At 34.5% G+C, this 19,030-nt stretch overlaps 2 protein-coding genes and 1 long non-coding RNA gene across 6 annotated transcripts; 2 read left to right on the forward strand and 1 right to left on the reverse strand.

Moving 5' to 3' along the window:
- The first annotated feature begins 351 nt into the window (after nt 1-351).
- On the forward strand, nt 352-2,011 carry LOC106173165 (uncharacterized). The gene is made up of 2 exons (XR_001239481.3): nt 352-690; nt 1,291-2,011. It is a non-coding gene; the product is annotated as an uncharacterized LOC106173165 (long non-coding RNA).
- Nucleotides 2,003-10,875, reverse strand: LOC106173163 (rab11 family-interacting protein 2). The gene is made up of 11 exons (XM_013554200.2): nt 10,727-10,875; nt 10,447-10,485; nt 9,435-9,534; nt 8,779-8,910; nt 8,436-8,608; nt 8,072-8,217; nt 7,624-7,716; nt 7,151-7,280; nt 5,699-5,884; nt 5,053-5,228; nt 2,003-4,290 (listed from the first exon to the last, which is right to left on the reverse strand). Exons 1-11 carry the CDS (start codon nt 10,755-10,757, stop codon nt 4,117-4,119), a joined length of 1,380 nt encoding a protein of 459 aa, XP_013409654.2. The 5' UTR covers nt 10,758-10,875; the 3' UTR covers nt 2,003-4,116.
- Nucleotides 10,876-11,011: 136 nt separating this feature from the next.
- On the forward strand, nt 11,012-18,026 carry LOC106173117 (dnaJ homolog subfamily C member 21). Of its 4 annotated transcripts, none has more exons than XM_087000323.1 (17): nt 11,012-11,148; nt 12,529-12,636; nt 12,809-12,937; nt 13,274-13,368; nt 13,590-13,715; nt 13,927-14,100; nt 14,229-14,279; nt 14,481-14,560; nt 14,730-14,851; nt 15,036-15,132; nt 15,463-15,663; nt 16,125-16,179; nt 16,478-16,533; nt 16,819-16,867; nt 16,991-17,148; nt 17,459-17,498; nt 17,749-18,026. In XM_087000323.1, the coding sequence occupies exons 2-17, from the start codon at nt 12,540-12,542 to the stop codon at nt 17,935-17,937; spliced, it is 1,719 nt and encodes a 572-aa protein (XP_086856449.1). In that variant the 5' UTR covers nt 11,012-11,148; nt 12,529-12,539; the 3' UTR covers nt 17,938-18,026. The 4 variants fall into 4 exon arrangements, with proteins under 4 accessions (XP_086856449.1, XP_086856451.1, XP_086856450.1 ...); XM_087000325.1 differs by having other exon boundaries at nt 11,021-11,148; nt 12,532-12,636; XM_087000324.1 differs by having other exon boundaries at nt 11,025-11,201.
- Nucleotides 18,027-19,030: the final 1,004 nt, after the last annotated feature.

Genomic DNA, 19,030 nt, shown 5'->3' on the forward strand with positions numbered 1-19,030 from the left:
TATGTAGGCTTATATGATAATTCTACAACGACTCCTTTTTGTTGTCGGGTGAATTACGTGTAGGCCTACGTTCCATACTCCTTGCATTTTTACACCCCTGAAAAAATATTTGAGCAGTGTGAAATCAAAATTCAGTTTCAGTATAACCAATGTTGGCTGTAATTGATTGATTATTACCATGTATGGCCACTAAGATGAAAATGTTTTTTTCGATAAGCCATAAAAATTATTTTGAACTATATCTATATTTTTCAAGATGATCCTTTCACGAGACCGCCTCGTAAACTATCGGCAAGGGACTCCGGAAAAGACCGAGCAGCGAGCTTTACGTGCGCACATGACCGAATGTGACGTCACGCACTATATATATACACAGCCACGTTGCTCAATTCGCAACTCAGGCCCATATTTTTTTCGGAGGGAGAGAACGTTTCCAGTAAAAAGTTAGGATGGATCCAGGGGAGGATGAGTTAGAACATTATAACTATGAGCAAGATAAGTACATGTCTTCAAACAGTGGTAAGGGGCGTTCAAAGAAAGAAGCAGAGCAGCACACGAATCACCACGACCCCTCGGGCCACACGAGGAAGACTGTGCAGAAACTCGTCAATAACTCTCACAAACAGCGGGATCAGAAACCACATCCAGTGACCAAGAAAAGTGATGGAAATTAGTCCCAATCTAATGAAAGTACGTGAAGACCTTATTATGGGGAGGTTACTCTTATTTATAATATGGATTACAAACTGGAGCTTGTTTACAAGGAAGTCACGTCATCTTTGACTGTGTTTACTGTGCTTGTTTATAACATTAGAAATTATATATACGATTATTGACTTCTGAGAGGGAAAAGTATGGATGTAAATCCAAGTCTTATCCATTGGTCACATATAATAACTTAATTTGTAACATGTCCCTTGTTGTCATTTGACCTTTGTTAACCCCGTGGACTGATAAAAACAAAATGCATTAGTAGTGGGTTTATATCTGCGCATTTCCATGCTGTGATAGGTTTTCACTTGATCCACTGTATATAACTTCCACATCCACATGCATGTTAATAGTAGGGATATCTGCACACTTGATTTGTATTTGGAAACAACCAATGTTTAATATAGTGGTCACCCCATAACTAAAGCCCATAAATAAAGTGTTTTAATATAACATGTTTGCATATTTATTTTGTCCGGTGATCTAGATATATAGGTTATTTCTTTTACAAATATAATTCAACAATCTGTGGCAGCTATACAACAATATGTTTAAAAATAATTTAACTTTATTTTTCAGATTAAAAGGCAATTGAATTATGTACTTATACTTAATGGACTTGATACCACCAATCAATGGACAGGCTGTGAATGCAATGAACTGAAGAGAATTCCATTTATTCCTATACAGAGCTTAAATTAACATCATTGGAGAATAGTGACAGATTAGCAAAGCTAAATACTGAGTTGTTATTATGTCATTATTGGATCAGTAAAAAGCATCTTACAATGGCTATTGAGGAACTCCTCTCAGGGTTAATGGATCACAGAATTACCAGAGAGGTGAATTATTAGAAGAAATATTTTCAAAAGGAAACCAAGCCAATACATTTCAACTTGCAGCATGAAATAAACAAAACTGGGTGCAGAGATATGGCATTAAATGTCATTGTTCTCCTGGGGCTTACATGTTGATGTGCAGGACAACTATAAAACACTTTTCTCCAAATTAGCCATATTACTCAAGTCCTGGTGCAAAAGTTTTCAAAACTTGTAAAGGTGACACTGGGGCTTTTTTTAAATTTGTTCTGGGAAGTTTTATTTTGGTTTGGAAGTCCACCACAACTTAACAAACTTGCATTTTGTATGTTGGTTCGTAAAAAAATATTTGCAACTATTTATCCAACCAGTGGTTATAGCAAGAAAAAACATGTTGCCCTTCAGACTTGAATGTGTAATGTTTAAATAAAAGGGTTATGCTCTGGGAGTATTAAAGAAAATAAAGCAATGTGTTAATTTGATGTCAGTATTTTATTGAACATGCTTCAAAACACTCAAATTAAGTACTTTTACTTTAATGTACTGCATGCAGCAGCAGAGCATATTATTAAAATACTTCATAAAACTTGACAGTATTCAATCATTTAGGACAATTTTTTTATCAAATATAATATTATTAAATTTGAAATAGACTTTTCAATAACTAATAATGTAAACTTCTTCCCATATTTGTCAAAACCTGTATGGATTGTCAAAATTGGCACATTGAATATCCTACATTTTAATGAAACTAGAAAAAAATTTGAGCAAATTTGGAAAAGCATGGAAGACCTATATCTCTTCATATTGCTTGATCTTAATAGCTATATTAATAATACATGAGTGTTTTTCATTGAAATATTATATATGATGACGATTTGGCAAGATTTGTTTCTATTACTTCTTTTGGTTTATCTAAGAAGACTTTGGGATTTCACATAAACCTACTAATATTTTTCCAGGAAAAAAACACGATCATTATTACAATGTTCAAAAAAGTATTCTCCCCTAAACATTACAAAAAGCACAGTAACATGCAAAAAATGTTAATACACAAATACTTCAGCACTGATATTCACAGTTAAACTGTTGAAACTCTACCAAGCCCGTAATTTTACCCTTTTGAATTGCCCTATCATTTCAAAATAAAACTGAATATGTGACATAAAACCTAGGTTTGAATTATAAAATCAAAGGTTAAAATGTCAAAGTAACATCCTGAAAGCTGATATGCTGATGTAACCAGTTTTTTTAACTTGAAATTAAGTTTACCCATCAGAAATCTTTCCAAATCAGAGTGCAGAACAATTAACATAAAATCCATGACTAACTTGCATCAAGCTAGCACCAAACACTGTAAAATATTCTCCACCACATGCATACAGTTAAACTGCAGGCCTTCTTAACAGATTAGGCATTTACTAAAACTACCTGCAGATTTTTAAGCACTAACACCCATATTTACCACATAACCCACGAGTTAACCAACACACCGTATAAGTATTTACTACTACCAGAGCGGATGAGTGTTGGTGCTAGGAATCACTTTGGCAGTGGTAAATACTTAAGGGTGTGTTTAATAATTTGTGTATTATGTGGTTAATATGGGCTTTTGTGCCAAAAGATCTGTGGGTAGTGTTTGTAAACTCATCCATTAATAAGGCCTGAACTGAGGAAAAAAAAAAAAAAAAGATGCCATACTGGGAAGCAATTCTTAAACTAATTTGCTTAACCAGGGACAAAAGGACTGATTATACTGTTGCTTTCTATACCCCTAGTATTTAATACTATGAAAAACTAACATAAAATATTAAAGTTACATACTTACACACATGAATGAATGAGAAAAATACATTTGACAACATATGCCAGTTGTTTGGACTAGCAGTACATATTCACTCTATCCCATGTGCAATCCACATTTATCACACTTAAATAGTTAAAATAATCTAAAGTCCTCTTACTTTCTGTGATACTGTAAACGTTGACAGGATGTGACCACTGGTAATTATCTATTTGCCTTTATACTGGCTATAAAATGCACTTCACTGAACAGTTCTGTACAGTTAATGATATTACGCTGTCTACTACCTCTGACAACAACATAATTGCTATATTTTTTTTTTTACATATTTTACACATAATTAAATCTTACTTTCAATTTGGATATGTCCACTGACACTAAGCTGCCTCTAGATACCACATGAGATAAAGTTCAATGTTTGACATGTATGGTTTTAAACAATGCTGATAAGCAACTTGATATACAGAATGGATTGAAAATCGTATTGCACTTAAAAAAAAAAACTTACTGATTAATTTTTCAAAACAGATTTCCTGGTGGGTTTACTTAAAAAAAAATTCTGCCAGATCTCCCTCAACTGCTACAAAATCTATTGTTTTACTTGAGGATATATAAATTAACTCAATTTTTTCACAATACAAAACATTTTAATAAAATTAATAAAATAACAAAATAACCAAATATACAAAAGACTCACATACTAAGAGCAGAAAATGCAGGTAAATAAGGTTAAGAAATTCTCCACATAGTGCTGCTCTTTATTGAATTTCATAAATTTTTGTGTCATTTTTTCTTCTTTTCCTTTATATTTTTGACATTATAAGGAACTTGAAGCAACTTTGGGGCTGTATCCATTATTCTCAATAACATGGTATCTATGTAGTTTTCCATGTCTTTTATGTACTGATCTTTCTTAACTAACTGCTCCTTCTGGGACCACACAGTTTTGATTAAGTCCTGAAAGGAAAATTAAATAGCTGTTACAAGTAATCAGTGCTACACGTGCATCTGTGCACCTTCATTTATCTATCTAGAAAATAATTTACGGGAATATTAAGCCCATCCCATAAAGTTGCATCTGAAGCATTCATAGATTCCATGTTTCTTATACAACTCAAACAAAGTCATCATGTCAAGGAAAAAACCAAATAAATCACTATGTCTGCAAAAACAGCTTTAAAACTGCACCTTTTTCATATTTTTGGTCGTAAACCTGACCTTTTTCTCTGTCCTTCCAGTTTCTCAAATGACTTAGAAATGTATGATACAAAACTGCTGCATTCGCAATAGCATAAAAATTTTTAATGAGGGCTGCTGAAAATGACCAAGGGTTATATATATAGCATATAGGAAGAACGCAGAAAATATCTGTTCAAATATTTTTTCGGGAGATATGAGACTTTACCTTTAAGTTATGCTATTTGAAACTAAATGGCCGTATTTGTTGGGTTTAGTTAGAAAGATGTGATTTCATACGTAATTTTAAACAACAACAAAAAACTTAAAATGTGGCAAAACCACTCTCACATATATGTATGTATATGATTGGGTGACTTCTTTTATGTTGAATTTCTTTTATTTATTAAAAAAAATTATTACGTTTGATACACAGTGTGGATATTTATAAAATTTGGCCAATCTAAATGCAATATCCCAAGGCGGAATTACAGCCCTACTCATAAGTGTTTAGTGTTAAATGGCAGTCAGCAGTTGCATTACCTCTCTTGTCATGTGCTTGTACATGTCAATTACGTGTGCTGGTACAGTGTCATCTTTCCTCTCTTTAGCCCTCTGTTGATCCAGAAATTCCTGTACTCTGTCATACCTGCCCTCTTTCAGGTCTGCCTTTACTTCCTTGGGCACACAGCTACCATGGAGGGTATGGCGCTTGGAGTCTGAGATAAAAAAGTTAGGAAATAACAACCTAGTATTTGCCTTTAAGAATATTTTGATTGAAACCCACATAAGCAGACAAATGCAGTGGCAACATCACAGACCAAAATGACAAGATTAAACGAGCTAACATTAATAAAAAGAATGCCGCATTAGGAACTTAAAACTTGGTATTCATAGTTGGGTCAATTTCAACCAGGAATCTTGGAATACAACAGCTGAGCAAAACTCACTAAACGCACATTGTAGAATACAGATGTTTCTTTTTATATGCAAGTATAATTCCCCCTTTTCTGCATACACCAGTGAGAGAGGTTCAGTTCTTAATTGCATTGTTAGTAACTACTAACTTAACCAGTATCTTTAAGATAAGTATAAGATAAGATAAGTATCTTATCAAGGTTTGCTGCTTTTACAGTAGAGCTTATTTTTACCAATAGCAAGAAGTAAGGTGAAAAACACTTCAGCTTACATGCAAGTATTGCTTTGTTAGCACCCCTGGTTTCCTGTGAGAATGTGTTGTTAAAGGTCTGATCACTTCCATCTGGGTCTTGCACATGGATAACTGGAACCACTGTCTTGTTCAAAAAATCTGTTGGAGAATCCTTGTGAATGTTGGTAACAGACTTGCTTAGCTCTTCAGATGGATTTCCTGTACCTGAATGTAATTCACATTGATGTGATGCACAGACAGTAGTAAGCAGTTAAGCTTAAGGCTTCATTCACATGCAATGTCTATTTTCTAAATTCTATTTTCTATTCGCGGTATGTCTTATGATCACGGTCTGTGCCCTGAATATCCCGCGGCGTAATTACTGGCAGCTACTTAAAGTAACTATAAGTTACTTTAAGTAACTGGCTCGCGCTGCCAGTAATTACGCGGCGGGATATTCAGGGCACAGACCGTGATCATAAGACATACCGCGAAAATAGATTTTTAGAAAATAGATTTTTAGAAAATAGACATTCCATGTGAACGAAGCCTAATTGTAAATGAATAATACATACATCACGCTCTCTCTCTCTCTCTCTCTCTCTCTCTCTCTCTCTCTCTCTCTCTCTCACACACACACACACACACACACCAATGGCTAAAATTATTTACCACAGGCAAGCATTCACAGGAGTTGATCCAGGATTATTTGAAGGAGGGATCTGGTTTTTAGGAATGATAGACTGCGGATGTGAGGTCTGACCCTCGCCGCCACCCCCCCTCAGAGTGGGGTTCTGCTGAAGAGCCCCGAAAAAAAATGATATCTTAGAGGGCAAAGGGTGCCATTTGGTATGGTTTAGAACTATGATTCAGCTTGTCAAAATTCTAATTTCAAGAGGGGACCATTGGTGTGATTTTTTTTTTCAGAAATCAAAGGGGCGGAGGGGGGGGGGGTCAGGACCCCCCTGACACCTCTCTAAATCTACCACTAATTCATGATAATTGCACACATATGAAATATGTACAAGCTATCTATATAAATGGACTTGCTATAAACTGTTTCAAATGTTACAATGGCACAACGAGGTTAGCTTGTGTGACCACAGTATAGCTGTCCAACCAAGGGTTATATAGGTTGGATATCATATGCCTACATGCGTACCCTTGGTGTGTGAAGATGCTAATGAATTAAATTTTAAATACCCTAAAATGTATATCCTTTGATAATGTAATGGTAGATATTCAAGAGTTGCCTGACACCTCTCTAAATCTACCACTGATTCATGATAATTGCACACATATGAAATATGTACAAGCTATCTATATAAATGGACTTGCTATAAACTGGACTTGTACTTTTCAGAACATTATTTTGTCGGACCAAATAAGAAAATCTATCAGATTTTCAAAAATGCTCAAAATGCTCAAAATGGTTTTTGACCTGATGTCATACTTGAAATTAAAATATCATATTAAACATTTGTTTCTTACCAAATTTTAAAGACCACTCAGATCCAGAGTTACTCTCTGGGGCCCAGGAATATCTGTTTTTCTGACTTTTCTTAGGGGTGTCTTTACCATCAAGTGAGGAACACTTTCCTTTGTTGTGCAGTACTGGAACCTGGAAGTGAATTATTCCTATACATACAATATTAAATGCTGCTGCCTTTTAAATAAAAGTTCAGCCACTGCAATCCAAAGAAATCCAAGCAAATTCCTGGTGTCATGAGTTCATGTTTAAAAATAAATTCAGCTGACAAATGGGACTCCTTGAATATAAAAAGAGGGTAACTCAAGAAAATTTATCTCTGATCTTCTTCACTGGGGATACATTCTAAACTTAAAAAAATATAAAATTTTAGTGTTAATCAACCCAAGGACAATGCAATACCCTAATTTTTATCCATCAAGTGCATTGTCTACATCTTAAAACACCAATACGGCTATAGGGACAAAAGAGTTACCTTGATCAGTTCTCTTGTCGGTGTGTTTGGAGTGGAGCTGTTTTCGTGGGATAAATCTGATAGTGATCCACTCTGGTACATACCATGTGTAGGCTAAAAAAGAAAAGGTAACTACTGTTAATATAACAAAGCATACTCCACAGCTCTAAAAGAATTATATGATTATTATATAACAGAGTACAAATTATTAAGTGGAACAAGTTGAACTTCATTTAAACATATGTACCCATTTTCATCACTCTTCTTTAACAATTAAGTCAACTTTATAGAATTTTCAGTGGATGCAAAACAATGAACACAGTTTATTAAATTCTGTCCGATGACAGCAGCATATCATGAAAACCTACAGACATCATTTGGAAATTAAGTTTAAACCATTCACAACAGCAAATGCTTGTCACGTATATCCCGGGGAGAATCTATTTGTGCCACTGGTGTGGCTACTTACAGTGTCATTTGGAGATATGTTAAAAGATGCCCTGACCGGCTGAGGTGAAGAAGACAGAGATTTCTTGCTGCGGCTCTGACCAATTATGTCTAGTCTGCTGATTGACATTGTCCTGCTGGGGTGATTCTTAACTGACAACTTATCACCTAGAACATATGTTGAAGGAATTCACAAAACCTAAATGGAATACTCTTAATGATAGCATCATAATTTCACTACAGCATCTGTCTCTTATTTGGTTATTGCAATAATCAAATCTGTCTTTTTCCCAGCACTGGTCTTAACAACACAATTAATAATAATAATAATAATAATAATAATAATAATAATAATAATAATAATAATGTGCATCAATCCCTCTTACCCACAGCCTGGGCCATGGCCTTTATGGAATCACTGGCTGATTTCTTTTTCTTTTTGCTGACATCTAACAAGCTGGTTGTTTTACTTAAAACAATGAAACCGACTTTCACTTCAATCTCTCCCCGATATTTGTGCTTTTCTTTTTTGCCTGGTTTGCTGGATAATGCATACCAACTGAAACAAATTTAAAAACTTAAAGAATGTTGGATTAGTTATATGATCAAATATATAAATGAAATGCATGGATTTAGAAGAAAGGTGATTGGATAACATAAATAAATAAATTAAACTACAATTATACATGTGATTAAGCAGAAAATATCTCAGACTAAGATGAAGTCTACCTGCTCTTTGGTGCATCATAAACAGCCAGCTCATCCAGGCTAATTGTTACCTGACCTAAGAAGTCATCTAGGCCAACAAAGCTTCTATGGTAAACACTGATCACAACATGACTCTTGTCATTAGGGATTTGTCTGCAATTAACCAATCAATCAATGAACTACTCAAGATTAACCAATCAATCTGACAAATAAATCCTCTTAGTCTGGCCACCATTCTAATGCATGATAGTAGTGGTTGATGACATTATTTTACTGACCAACATCTAGCAATAGATTATGCACATCTGTAAATACATTATAAAGCAAAGATTAATAAAACATCATAGGTTATTTTGATAGTTGTGATTCTAATCAAGTATAATGCATTCCAATTTTTATGTGCTTACATTTCCTTTTATAGTTAAATAAACCTCGACTTACATAAATAATTGAATAAAGATAGGCTGGCAAAAATAATTACTAATCAGTACTTACTTTCAAACTGGTTAAAGGCATGAAAAAAAATTTCATTGCATTTTTTTGCTAATTTATATCTGATCTGACAAGAAAAGAAATCATTTGGCTTATGGAAAACCAGTACAAATACTCATATAGCAAAAAATTTGGTGCCCTAGGCAGAGTTTCAACACTAAATATCAAATGTTTTGTAAACTTACAAATCACATTCTTCATGCCATTCTGGATTTGATGTTTTAGTTTTCACTGAAGTTCTAAATTTTTCATCTCCAAGCTGAATGGTAGCAAAAGCATCACTTCCTGAAAGTAGATACATTGTACAACTAGAATACTACAACTCTCACTAAATGAAACAATGGCTAAAAAAATGTCAAGCACATCTACACTGATTAAACTGAACTTTCTTTCTCAAGTTATCAAATTCCAAGCTGTAGTCTTGAAAGTTAGGCCAAGCATTCATTTATGTCTTCATCATAATAAACATTAAATGGCTTGACCCCATGTCTGACAAAACTTTCCCTCTTAGAGTTCACCAGTAATTTTGATAGAACTCAATTTTTATTGTAAACAAATTACAAATTACATACACCACCTGCTTCAGTTTGGTAAAACTGACTTTCCTTGGAAGTATCATTTTACAATGGAGTAACTACTAAACCGCCATAATGGTGAAAGTGAAGATTGATCAAACATATGTGTGTATGTGGGTAAGATTTTTTATGTTAAGTAAAGCAATGAGCCTATTTTACCTGTGGCATCATTGTGCCTCTGTAGATCAAAAATCTAAAGAGATAGCTAAATACATGTACATGTGCTAAGGACAGGATGTTGACAATGAGACATTGCAAAACAATTCCTAATGGATGAGCCATCAGTTATCCACTAATGTTAGAGTAATTCAGAAAAGATTGCCTTTTCATAGGCTATTTAATTATTCATTGGTGCTTAATAAGTGACTCATTTCATTGTACTCCCCAATTTAACAAGAGGTGCTATATGTACAGTGTACATACACTGTATATACAAATGTTATCAAAATGCAGCAGCCAATAAACAACCTCACCTGTGTCAAATGTTTTGTGATTAAGTATTAGCAAATGAGGAAAACTGTTCAGTTTATGTAAACACAAGTCAATATTCATTAATTTGGAAATGTCATACAGGTTATTTATTAAGGGGAAAACTGAAAAAAAAGCTTATCACGTTACTTACCTCCTTTAGTTTTGCACACAATGTTTCTAGCCCTGTGGACTGGAATAGTAAATCCAAAAAAATAATTTAGACTTCCATTAAAAAGGCTGAAAGTCACCTAATCTTATGTTAGCTGGGATGTACCGTGTACAGTATACTGGGTATTTATTATTATTATGCCCCCAAAAATGTAAACAGAGCACAAATGTCGAAGGCAAAACGAGTGGTAAATTTAAAAAAATCTTTATTATGAGCAAATAATGAAAAGGCATGTCATTAATAGTTGCATCCAATAACTTACCAGTTATCTGAACATGAGTAGGGGTCCACATACTAACAAATTCTGAAGCAATCTTCGAAAGTTTTCACTGATCAAAGCTGTCATCTCGGCCTCGACTTCACTGAATCAAGGACAGATACCTGATTGGTCTCGAAAATGATTTATCAAAATAGTTTAAGTTTAAAAGTATATAAATACGGCTAGAAGTGTAAAAAACAATGGTATTATATCAAATAAACTTTTAAATATTTGTTATTCTTTAATTAAACTCATCTGATAAAATTTAGTAAACAACACCATTGAATTATTTTGACAAGATTTTGGGAACTAGTCACAAATAGAAGCATTTTGAGATTGCACGTCATGTTGAAGTTTTCCGCTATAACTTTATGATCCTGGTTCATATTTTGTTGCGCCCTTGGTTATTACGTTAGTCAACCTTTGTGAGTATTAGGATCTGATAAAAAAATCGCTGGTAGAAATTAAGTATACCCCAGTAAGTGCAAAAAACCTTTAATGCTACTAGCCCGGTGTGGCAGGAATGGTAGTATGGTAGTCCCAGGAACGAAAGTTCGGGGCTCCATATAATCAGTGTGATTAGTGCAGGTTAAGGTTAGTCGGAGTGTTATAAATGGGGCGTATATCACCCGTAAAAACTATGGTGCGGACTACAGTTCCTAGCGGAATACCATTCCTGTTACACCGGGTCCAGTATATACATGTACTGTACATTCACGCTCGGCTGTCACCTTGATTGGATAGTAAACGATTGTCGTAAAATCGCTAAATGATATTAAAACCGGGTGCATAAACTTGAAAACCACCTACAACAACCTTGGACTACCACATTAATCCAATACAATGCAAAAATAAACTATAACAAGTGGTTAAAGCCTTCAAACCGAATGTCGTAAAGTCCCCATATACCTCCATAGAGACAATAAAATAGAATGAGCTTCTGAAACAAACCTGATCCAGTTCCAACAGAATAATCGAAATAAAATACTGCCGGGCATCGGAGCGGCCTAAAACTTGGCACGCTTACCGCTAATACTGCAGGCTACATCATTCCGTCGCTCGTTTGTAAATTCCGTGCATGGCATACGCACAATCAAACCGTAAAAAACAAATTCTCGGGGTGTCGTTGGCTAGGTCCACGCAACAATCCAATTCAGGAAATGACGTAACCGCAGAGGTCGCATTGTCCAATGGCATGGCTTCTTTTTCGTAATGGTAGGTTAGAGTGGACCTGGCCAACGACACCCCGAGAATTTGTTTTTTACGGTTTGATTGTGCGTATGCCATGCACGGAATTTACAAACGAGCGACGGAATGATGTAGCCTGCAGTATTAGCGGTAAGCGTGCCAAGTTTTAGGCCGCTCCGATGCCCGGCAGTATTTTATTTCGATTATTCTGTTGGAACTGGATCAGGTTTGTTTCAGAAGCTCATTCTATTTTATTGTCTCTATGGAGGTATATGGGGACTTTACGACATTCGGTTTGAAGGCTTTAACCACTTGTTATAGTTTATTTTTGCATTGTATTGGATTAATGTGGTAGTCCAAGGTTGTTGTAGGTGGTTTTCAAGTTTATGCACCCGGTTTTAATATCATTTAGCGATTTTACGACAATCGTTTACTATCCAATCAAGGTGACAGCCGAGCGTGTGTACATTGCACATGTATGAAATATCAGTTTTTTTACCCACCTGATGTCTCTTTAGGTGGGTAAGTACCTAATGGCACGAATTGTATGCGTACTGTCCAGTGTCAAAATGACCTCACACTTCACAGATTTAATTTTCCTTTTGTTAAATTTTTAGCAGTCGAGAAGATGAAGTGCCATTATGAAGTCCTGGGTGTGTCCAGGGATGCTAATGCAGATGACATGAAAAGAGCATATCGAAAACTGGCCCTCCAGTGGCATCCAGGTACAGTACGCTATAACAGATTTGCTAATTAAGAGAAAATTTGTGGGTATAATTCCTTTGATAAATTTATCATCAGTTTAAAATTTCAAGCTCAAATTCTCCTTTGACAAGCCAAGGGTTACAAGATTATAAAAATGTGGAAATATTGTAAAATTACAGTATTGTTTCACAGATAAGAATCTTGATAATATGGAGGAGGCAACAATGCAGTTCCGCCTTGTCCAGCAAGCCTATGAAGTCTTGAGTGATCCCCAGGAGAGAGCATGGTATGACAAGCACAGAGAAGAAATACTGAGAGGAGGTATAGTTTATTTCTCACTTGCTATACAGGGGCGTAACCAGGCATACGCACGGATGCACTGTGCGTACAATTTTTGAGCCAATCATGATATTATTCTCCATAAATTTAGTGTATTTTTCACGGAATATAATTGTACCTGGGAATTTTCAAAATCTGTGCGTACAATTTTAAAAGGTCTGGTTACGCCCCTGCTATATAATCTCCTTTGCTCACACAATGAAAATGCCTTTGCTTAGGGGATGAAATAAATGAGTATCTTTTTTATTCAAAATTGAGAAATGCAGGTTTGTTATTATTATCATAGAAGTGCAGTATTTTTCACTTTTCCCATTCTAGGTTTGGGTCAGGGTGCAAAGTATGAAGACAAAAGCCTGAATATATTTCAGTATTTTGATTCATCATGTTATACAGGATATGGAGACGATGAAATGGTAATTATATACAATGTAACAGTATACATGAAGAGATTAGATATCAAAATAAGCACACAGGTGTTGTTATATATATTTTTGCCTTCAATATTCAATATTTGCCTTCAATGCCTCCAAAAATTGTGACTTCTGGTTTGGGTGTTTATTTTAAATTAGATATAAAGGGTGAGGTCCAAAAGTGTTTTTTTTTTTTTTTTTAACATTTATTGTACACTTTGTAGGGATTTTATGCAGTATACAGAGAGGTCTTCAAAACTATTGCTGAAGAAGATTATCAATTTATGGAGGACAGAGAAAGTGACGATGAGATGCCTGATTTTGGAAACTCACAGAGTGACTATGATGAGGTAGGATTCACATGTGATGTTTGTGCAGCTTTGTTCATTTAAATCTTGCTGCCAGCTGACCTGAAAAACTATGCAAAACATGTATCCTAGTGCAAATGAAAGATTACAATTTTTGTGCATAAAACATACTTTTGAATTGCAGTTATGTGAAAGTTTCTATTTTCCTCCTGAAAGTGGCAACATTTTCCAATAATAGTTCCTTTTCTGGTAGATTGTTAAACAATTCTATGGGTACTGGGAAAGTTACTGCACGGCTAAGTCCTATGTATGGATGGATGAACATGATATACGAGATGCCCCCAATAGGAGAATTAGAAGAATGCTGGAAGTGGAAAACAAAAAACTTAGAGATGCTGCAAAGAAGGAGAGAAATGAAGAAGTCAGGGTGAGTGAGAATGTAATGTCATCGCCTTAAAATTTTGAGAAAAAAATGTTGTTTTAATGTTATTTTACAATGAAATGATGAATTTTGATACATAGTAGTTTTATTGTCTTTTTTTGTTTTGTTTTAAGGCATTGGTAGCATTTGTAAAGAAAAGAGATAAAAGAGTGCAAGCCCAGAAGGTAGGTTTTTGAAGTGTGACAAGGTGTTGTGTAAGTTTTTACTTAAAAGAATAACAGTGTGAACAAAAACTTGTTAGATTATTCAGACATTGTTAACAAGTTGTTTGTATTATTGAAAGGTTGTTTCGACTTTGACATACTCTTAGGAGCATGGATGAGAATCTTTCTTTTTTTTAAATATTTTTTTTATTTATATTTTAGAAAAAGCAAGAAGCAAAGCTTGCAGAACTTGCAAAACAACAGAAAGAAAGACAAGAAAGACAGAAGAAAGAACGCTTGAAGTTAGTTTCAAGAGTAGACTTAAATGTTATTGAATGTTTGTTATATAATTAAACAATGAAAATTAAAAATGGAAAATTTTAAAAAATATGCATATTTATTTTTTGACATATAACGAGGTTACCATAACATTGTAATTGTGGAAACTTAATAGCTCTTGTCATTTCTTAGGAAATTAGAAAATTACCAAGAAGCTGAGTGGTCTGCAATGTCAGCACTGGAAAAGGAACTGGAAAATCTAGAAGCACACTGGGCAGGAGAGCTAGGGGAGGAACAGTCAGCAGAGGATGAGGGTAGATAATTTTAATTAAATGATAATGTAAATATTAACATTAATACATATTATGAATATAAGTACAATTCTTATGTGTTATGTTTGATACGTAATATGAATGAAAGTGCAATTCTTATGTGTCATGTTTGTTAACATAATGATAATGAATTTATGCTGAACATTTGCATTCATAACATTATTAGGTGAAAATGTTGTTGGGGAGGGGGATGAAGATTATGAAGAGGAAGGAGATGAATTATACTGTGTGGCATGTAACAAACTGTTCAAGACACACAAAGCGTAAGTAAAAACTGAGACAAAATAATAAGTTTTATATTAGATGTCCCAGTCAAAATTTTTAATAATTAAGGAATTTGGGTTACTATTCAGTTTTTATTTCTTGAAAATCTTTGTGAAAATTGAGTTTATATCCAGTTTATCAAAGTCTTTTTCACCAAAATGAAAGTCTGTATGTCATTACTACTTCTTTGAAAAAAACCTCAATTGTCTTAGATATTTTGAGATTGCTGAAGTGCAAAGATATTTTTCTTTTTGATCTGAGAGAAAAAGCTGCACTATTTGAAAAGTAACACCACTGCTAAGAGCTACATCTTTTTTGGCACCTTACAGAATGCAAAATCATGAAAATTCAAAAAAACACAAAGAGAATGTGATGTTGCTGGTAGCAGAAATGGAAGAGGATGAAGAGTTGATAAATGCCACAGCTGATGGGACTGTAGGAGAGGAGATAGACAGGGTAGAGAATGTGGATGAAGGGAGTGAGGGGAGTGACAGGGTACTGGAGATAGAGACGGCAAAAATTAGAACAAAGTAAGCGAGGATGATTCATCTGTCAGTCTTTCCAGTACATACCTTTGGGTAATTAAGTGAAATGCATTGATTTGATTTGTGCATTAAAATCTTTGTGGCTTTGTGGAAAAGGATGTTTCAAATGTTACAATGGCACAACGAGGTTAGCTTGTGTGACCACAGTATAGCTGTCCAACCAAGGGTAATATAGGTTGGATATCATATGCCTATATGTGTACCCCTGTTGTGTGAAGATGCTAATGAATTACATTTTAAATACCCTAAAATGTATATCCTTTGATAATGTAATGGTAGACATTCAAGAGTTGCCTTTCAAAGGGTATATTAAACACATTTTATTGTATTAATATAATTTTGTAACTTACCCAGGAATATGCACTGGCATTCTGCTTACCTGGGCAGGTTTTCTTTATATTAGATTTATTTAAAGATAACATAAAATGATTGTTTCTGTTTTGCAGATTATCTAAAAAGCAGAAAAAGAGGAGAAAACAACTAGCACAAGTTGAGAAATTGGTAAGTTTCCGACTTATGTAAGTGTTCTTAACCTGACCTTCGCTGTTTGATTTGTTATGTACACATAGAAGTCACTTTTTATAGCATTGTCTACAAAAATATCGTGGTTGCTGAGATATGGTTTATTAATTTTAGGTTGTCATAGTTGAATATATTTAAATTTTAATATTGTTTATTATGAACTCTCGGAGGTCACAAATACTATTGTGTGCACATGTGTCATTATTAAATCAATGCACATAAACTATTTACAGATTCTTATCAAATTGTTGACTGTTAACCTTCTGTTAAATTGCAGGAAGCTGGAGATAATAATGTCAGTTCTGTCAATGAGAATACAACCAGTACAAAAAAGTGAGTCAAGTCAATGTAATTTTATTTTATAATAAGTGAATTGATCAGTCATTTAAATGTTAAACAGTCAGTAGTGTAATAATTTTTAGATTATAAAAAAGTTTTTAAACATTAACATCCATAAAAAACAGCTGAATCATTGCATTAGTCCATTGGAGTTACTCTGAGGGGAAAGTTAATCTGTTACATTATATTTTATTGGATGTGACTGGAAAGCTGTAATTTTCTTAAAAGCCAACTAACTTGTAGGCAGGAAGCAATATCTATGCTTTTTTTTTTTTTCAGATTGTCCAAGAAAGAGAGGAGACGAAAAAAGCAAGAACAGGAAGAAGAGGTGAGTTGAACAAAATTCTGTGTTATATTTGACATTTCAAGAATATAACTGCACAACAAAGATACCGAATGATGATGTCTGAATTTAAAGTAATTATGACCAAAACTTGTTTCCACCACACAGGACCTGTCTGACGTGGACCAAGAACAGGCAGTGGGAGAAAGCATGGTGGATGTGGCACCTTCTAATATCTCAGCAGATGAAATCCAAGTGACTGATGTTGGAGACCTCGGAGTTACTCCATTGGACCAAGCAGCTAAAACAAATTGTGCAATCCCTAAGTAAGTAAAGATTTTATCAAAAAAGGAATTCTGTGCTAGATGTATTAACCCCATTTAAGGGGGAAATGGTGTTTCCAATTGACTGCAAGAGACGGAGAGAGACGGAGACAAGGACAGTTGGTGCCAGTATTTGTTACCCAGTATATTGTACTGGACTTGGTGAACAGAACATGAACATGCTTCTGCTTGTCTTACTTCCAACTTACAAGTAACTTACAACCTGATGCATTTGACTAAAATGGATTTTAAGAGATCTGTATAAGATTTAAATAAAAACAGAAGGTCATAATTATGTGTTACCTTATTTCAGCACACATGATGACATGACTCATGAGAAAAATGATCAGGAGGTAATGATTTACGATGAAAATGCCTTGCTTTAACACCTATAATATTTGTTTATTAAAATAACAATTCAAAGTGCATGTTGACAATATTTTTAAGAATTACAATGAAAAGAAGCGCTATTATTGTAATTAAAATAATATGCTAAACTATTGTATATATTAAACAGTAGTTTGTAGAGGATGTAGTTTTTTTTTTTTTTTTTTTTTTTTGCTTTGATCTGGTCGTTCATATGTTGTTTAATATTCATTTAAGGAAACAAGTGGCAACCAGCAGCATCAGCAGCATTTTTGCAACACATGTGGCCAGGAGTTTTCATCCAGAAATAAGATGTTTCAACACTTAAAAGCCACGGGACATGCACTTAGAATAGACCATCAACAGGACACTAATGTTGTTCCTGGAAAATCTGGAAAGAAAAATAAAAAGAAAAAGCATAGATGATGACAAACTATTCTCAAATTCTTCTTTTAATGTGTATATATAGGGACATGTCAGGCGAAATCATTTCCAAAATAAAAAATGAAAATGCTGATGCGACTTTTTGTCTTTGAATACGTGTGAATAACTCATCATTCGCAAACATAAAAAACCTTATCATTTAAATACGTTTTTTACTGCAGTCAATAAAAAGGCTTCTGAACAGCAAATCATCGCAAAACTTTTATCTGGTTTTAATTAAGAAGTCATGCATTACCTACTGTGAAGAACTGATGGCAATGGGCTTTTACACGAAGAACCCGAACGAAGATCGCATATTCAGACATTGTATACAAGTACAACATGAGAAAGCAGCACCTTGTACATGTCATCTAACTAGATTTATAACTATACGCATGCTTGACTTCCACATACCTTCTGCATACCTCTGGCGCACAATATCCCAATTTCTTCTCAACGCACATGGATACAGACTAGCAGTTCCATCTAAATATTACTTTGCCTCGTATCTTGAAATACACCTGCCATTTAACTTGTCTGTCTCTCGGTATCTTCACCTCTGCATGAGGTGACAGGAGGTATGGGGCTAAAACCGGCATTGTGGAGTGAAGCGTCTCGAAATAGGATCCTTGCCATGTCAAAATCAGATAGGCGTAACATAGCTTAACCTTCGTTTACCGGTTTTCAGCTCCAGAACCCAAACATTATTAAATCATATTAAATCATTGTATCACATTTAATATTATCAAATTAATATTAGAACTGAAAAAGAACAACTCTTGGGAGGTCCGTAAGTTACGCTTCTTTGGATTTGGATTTTTTAAAGCACGCTGAATCGGGTAAGAATTAGGAACTAAAATGCACAGAACATTAAAATGATATGCCATCATGTTGCAACCGGCCCACCAAAACAATATATATATAAAGAGAGAGAGAGGGAGCGCTGAAATACAAATGGCGATTGCGTCGGAACAACAGCATATTAAACTTTGTTATGCGTAATCAATATCATGATACTGGGACGAAGGAAGGCAATGAACTATACGTACTTTAAAATACAGTTGGTAGTTTTAAAAACAATCTCGTGCATGTTGGA

Source organism: Lingula anatina, chromosome 1 (assembly GCF_051362555.1).
Source record: "Lingula anatina isolate TDL-2025a chromosome 1, LinAna3.0, whole genome shotgun sequence".
Taxonomy (NCBI): domain Eukaryota; kingdom Metazoa; phylum Brachiopoda; class Lingulata; order Lingulida; family Lingulidae; genus Lingula; species Lingula anatina.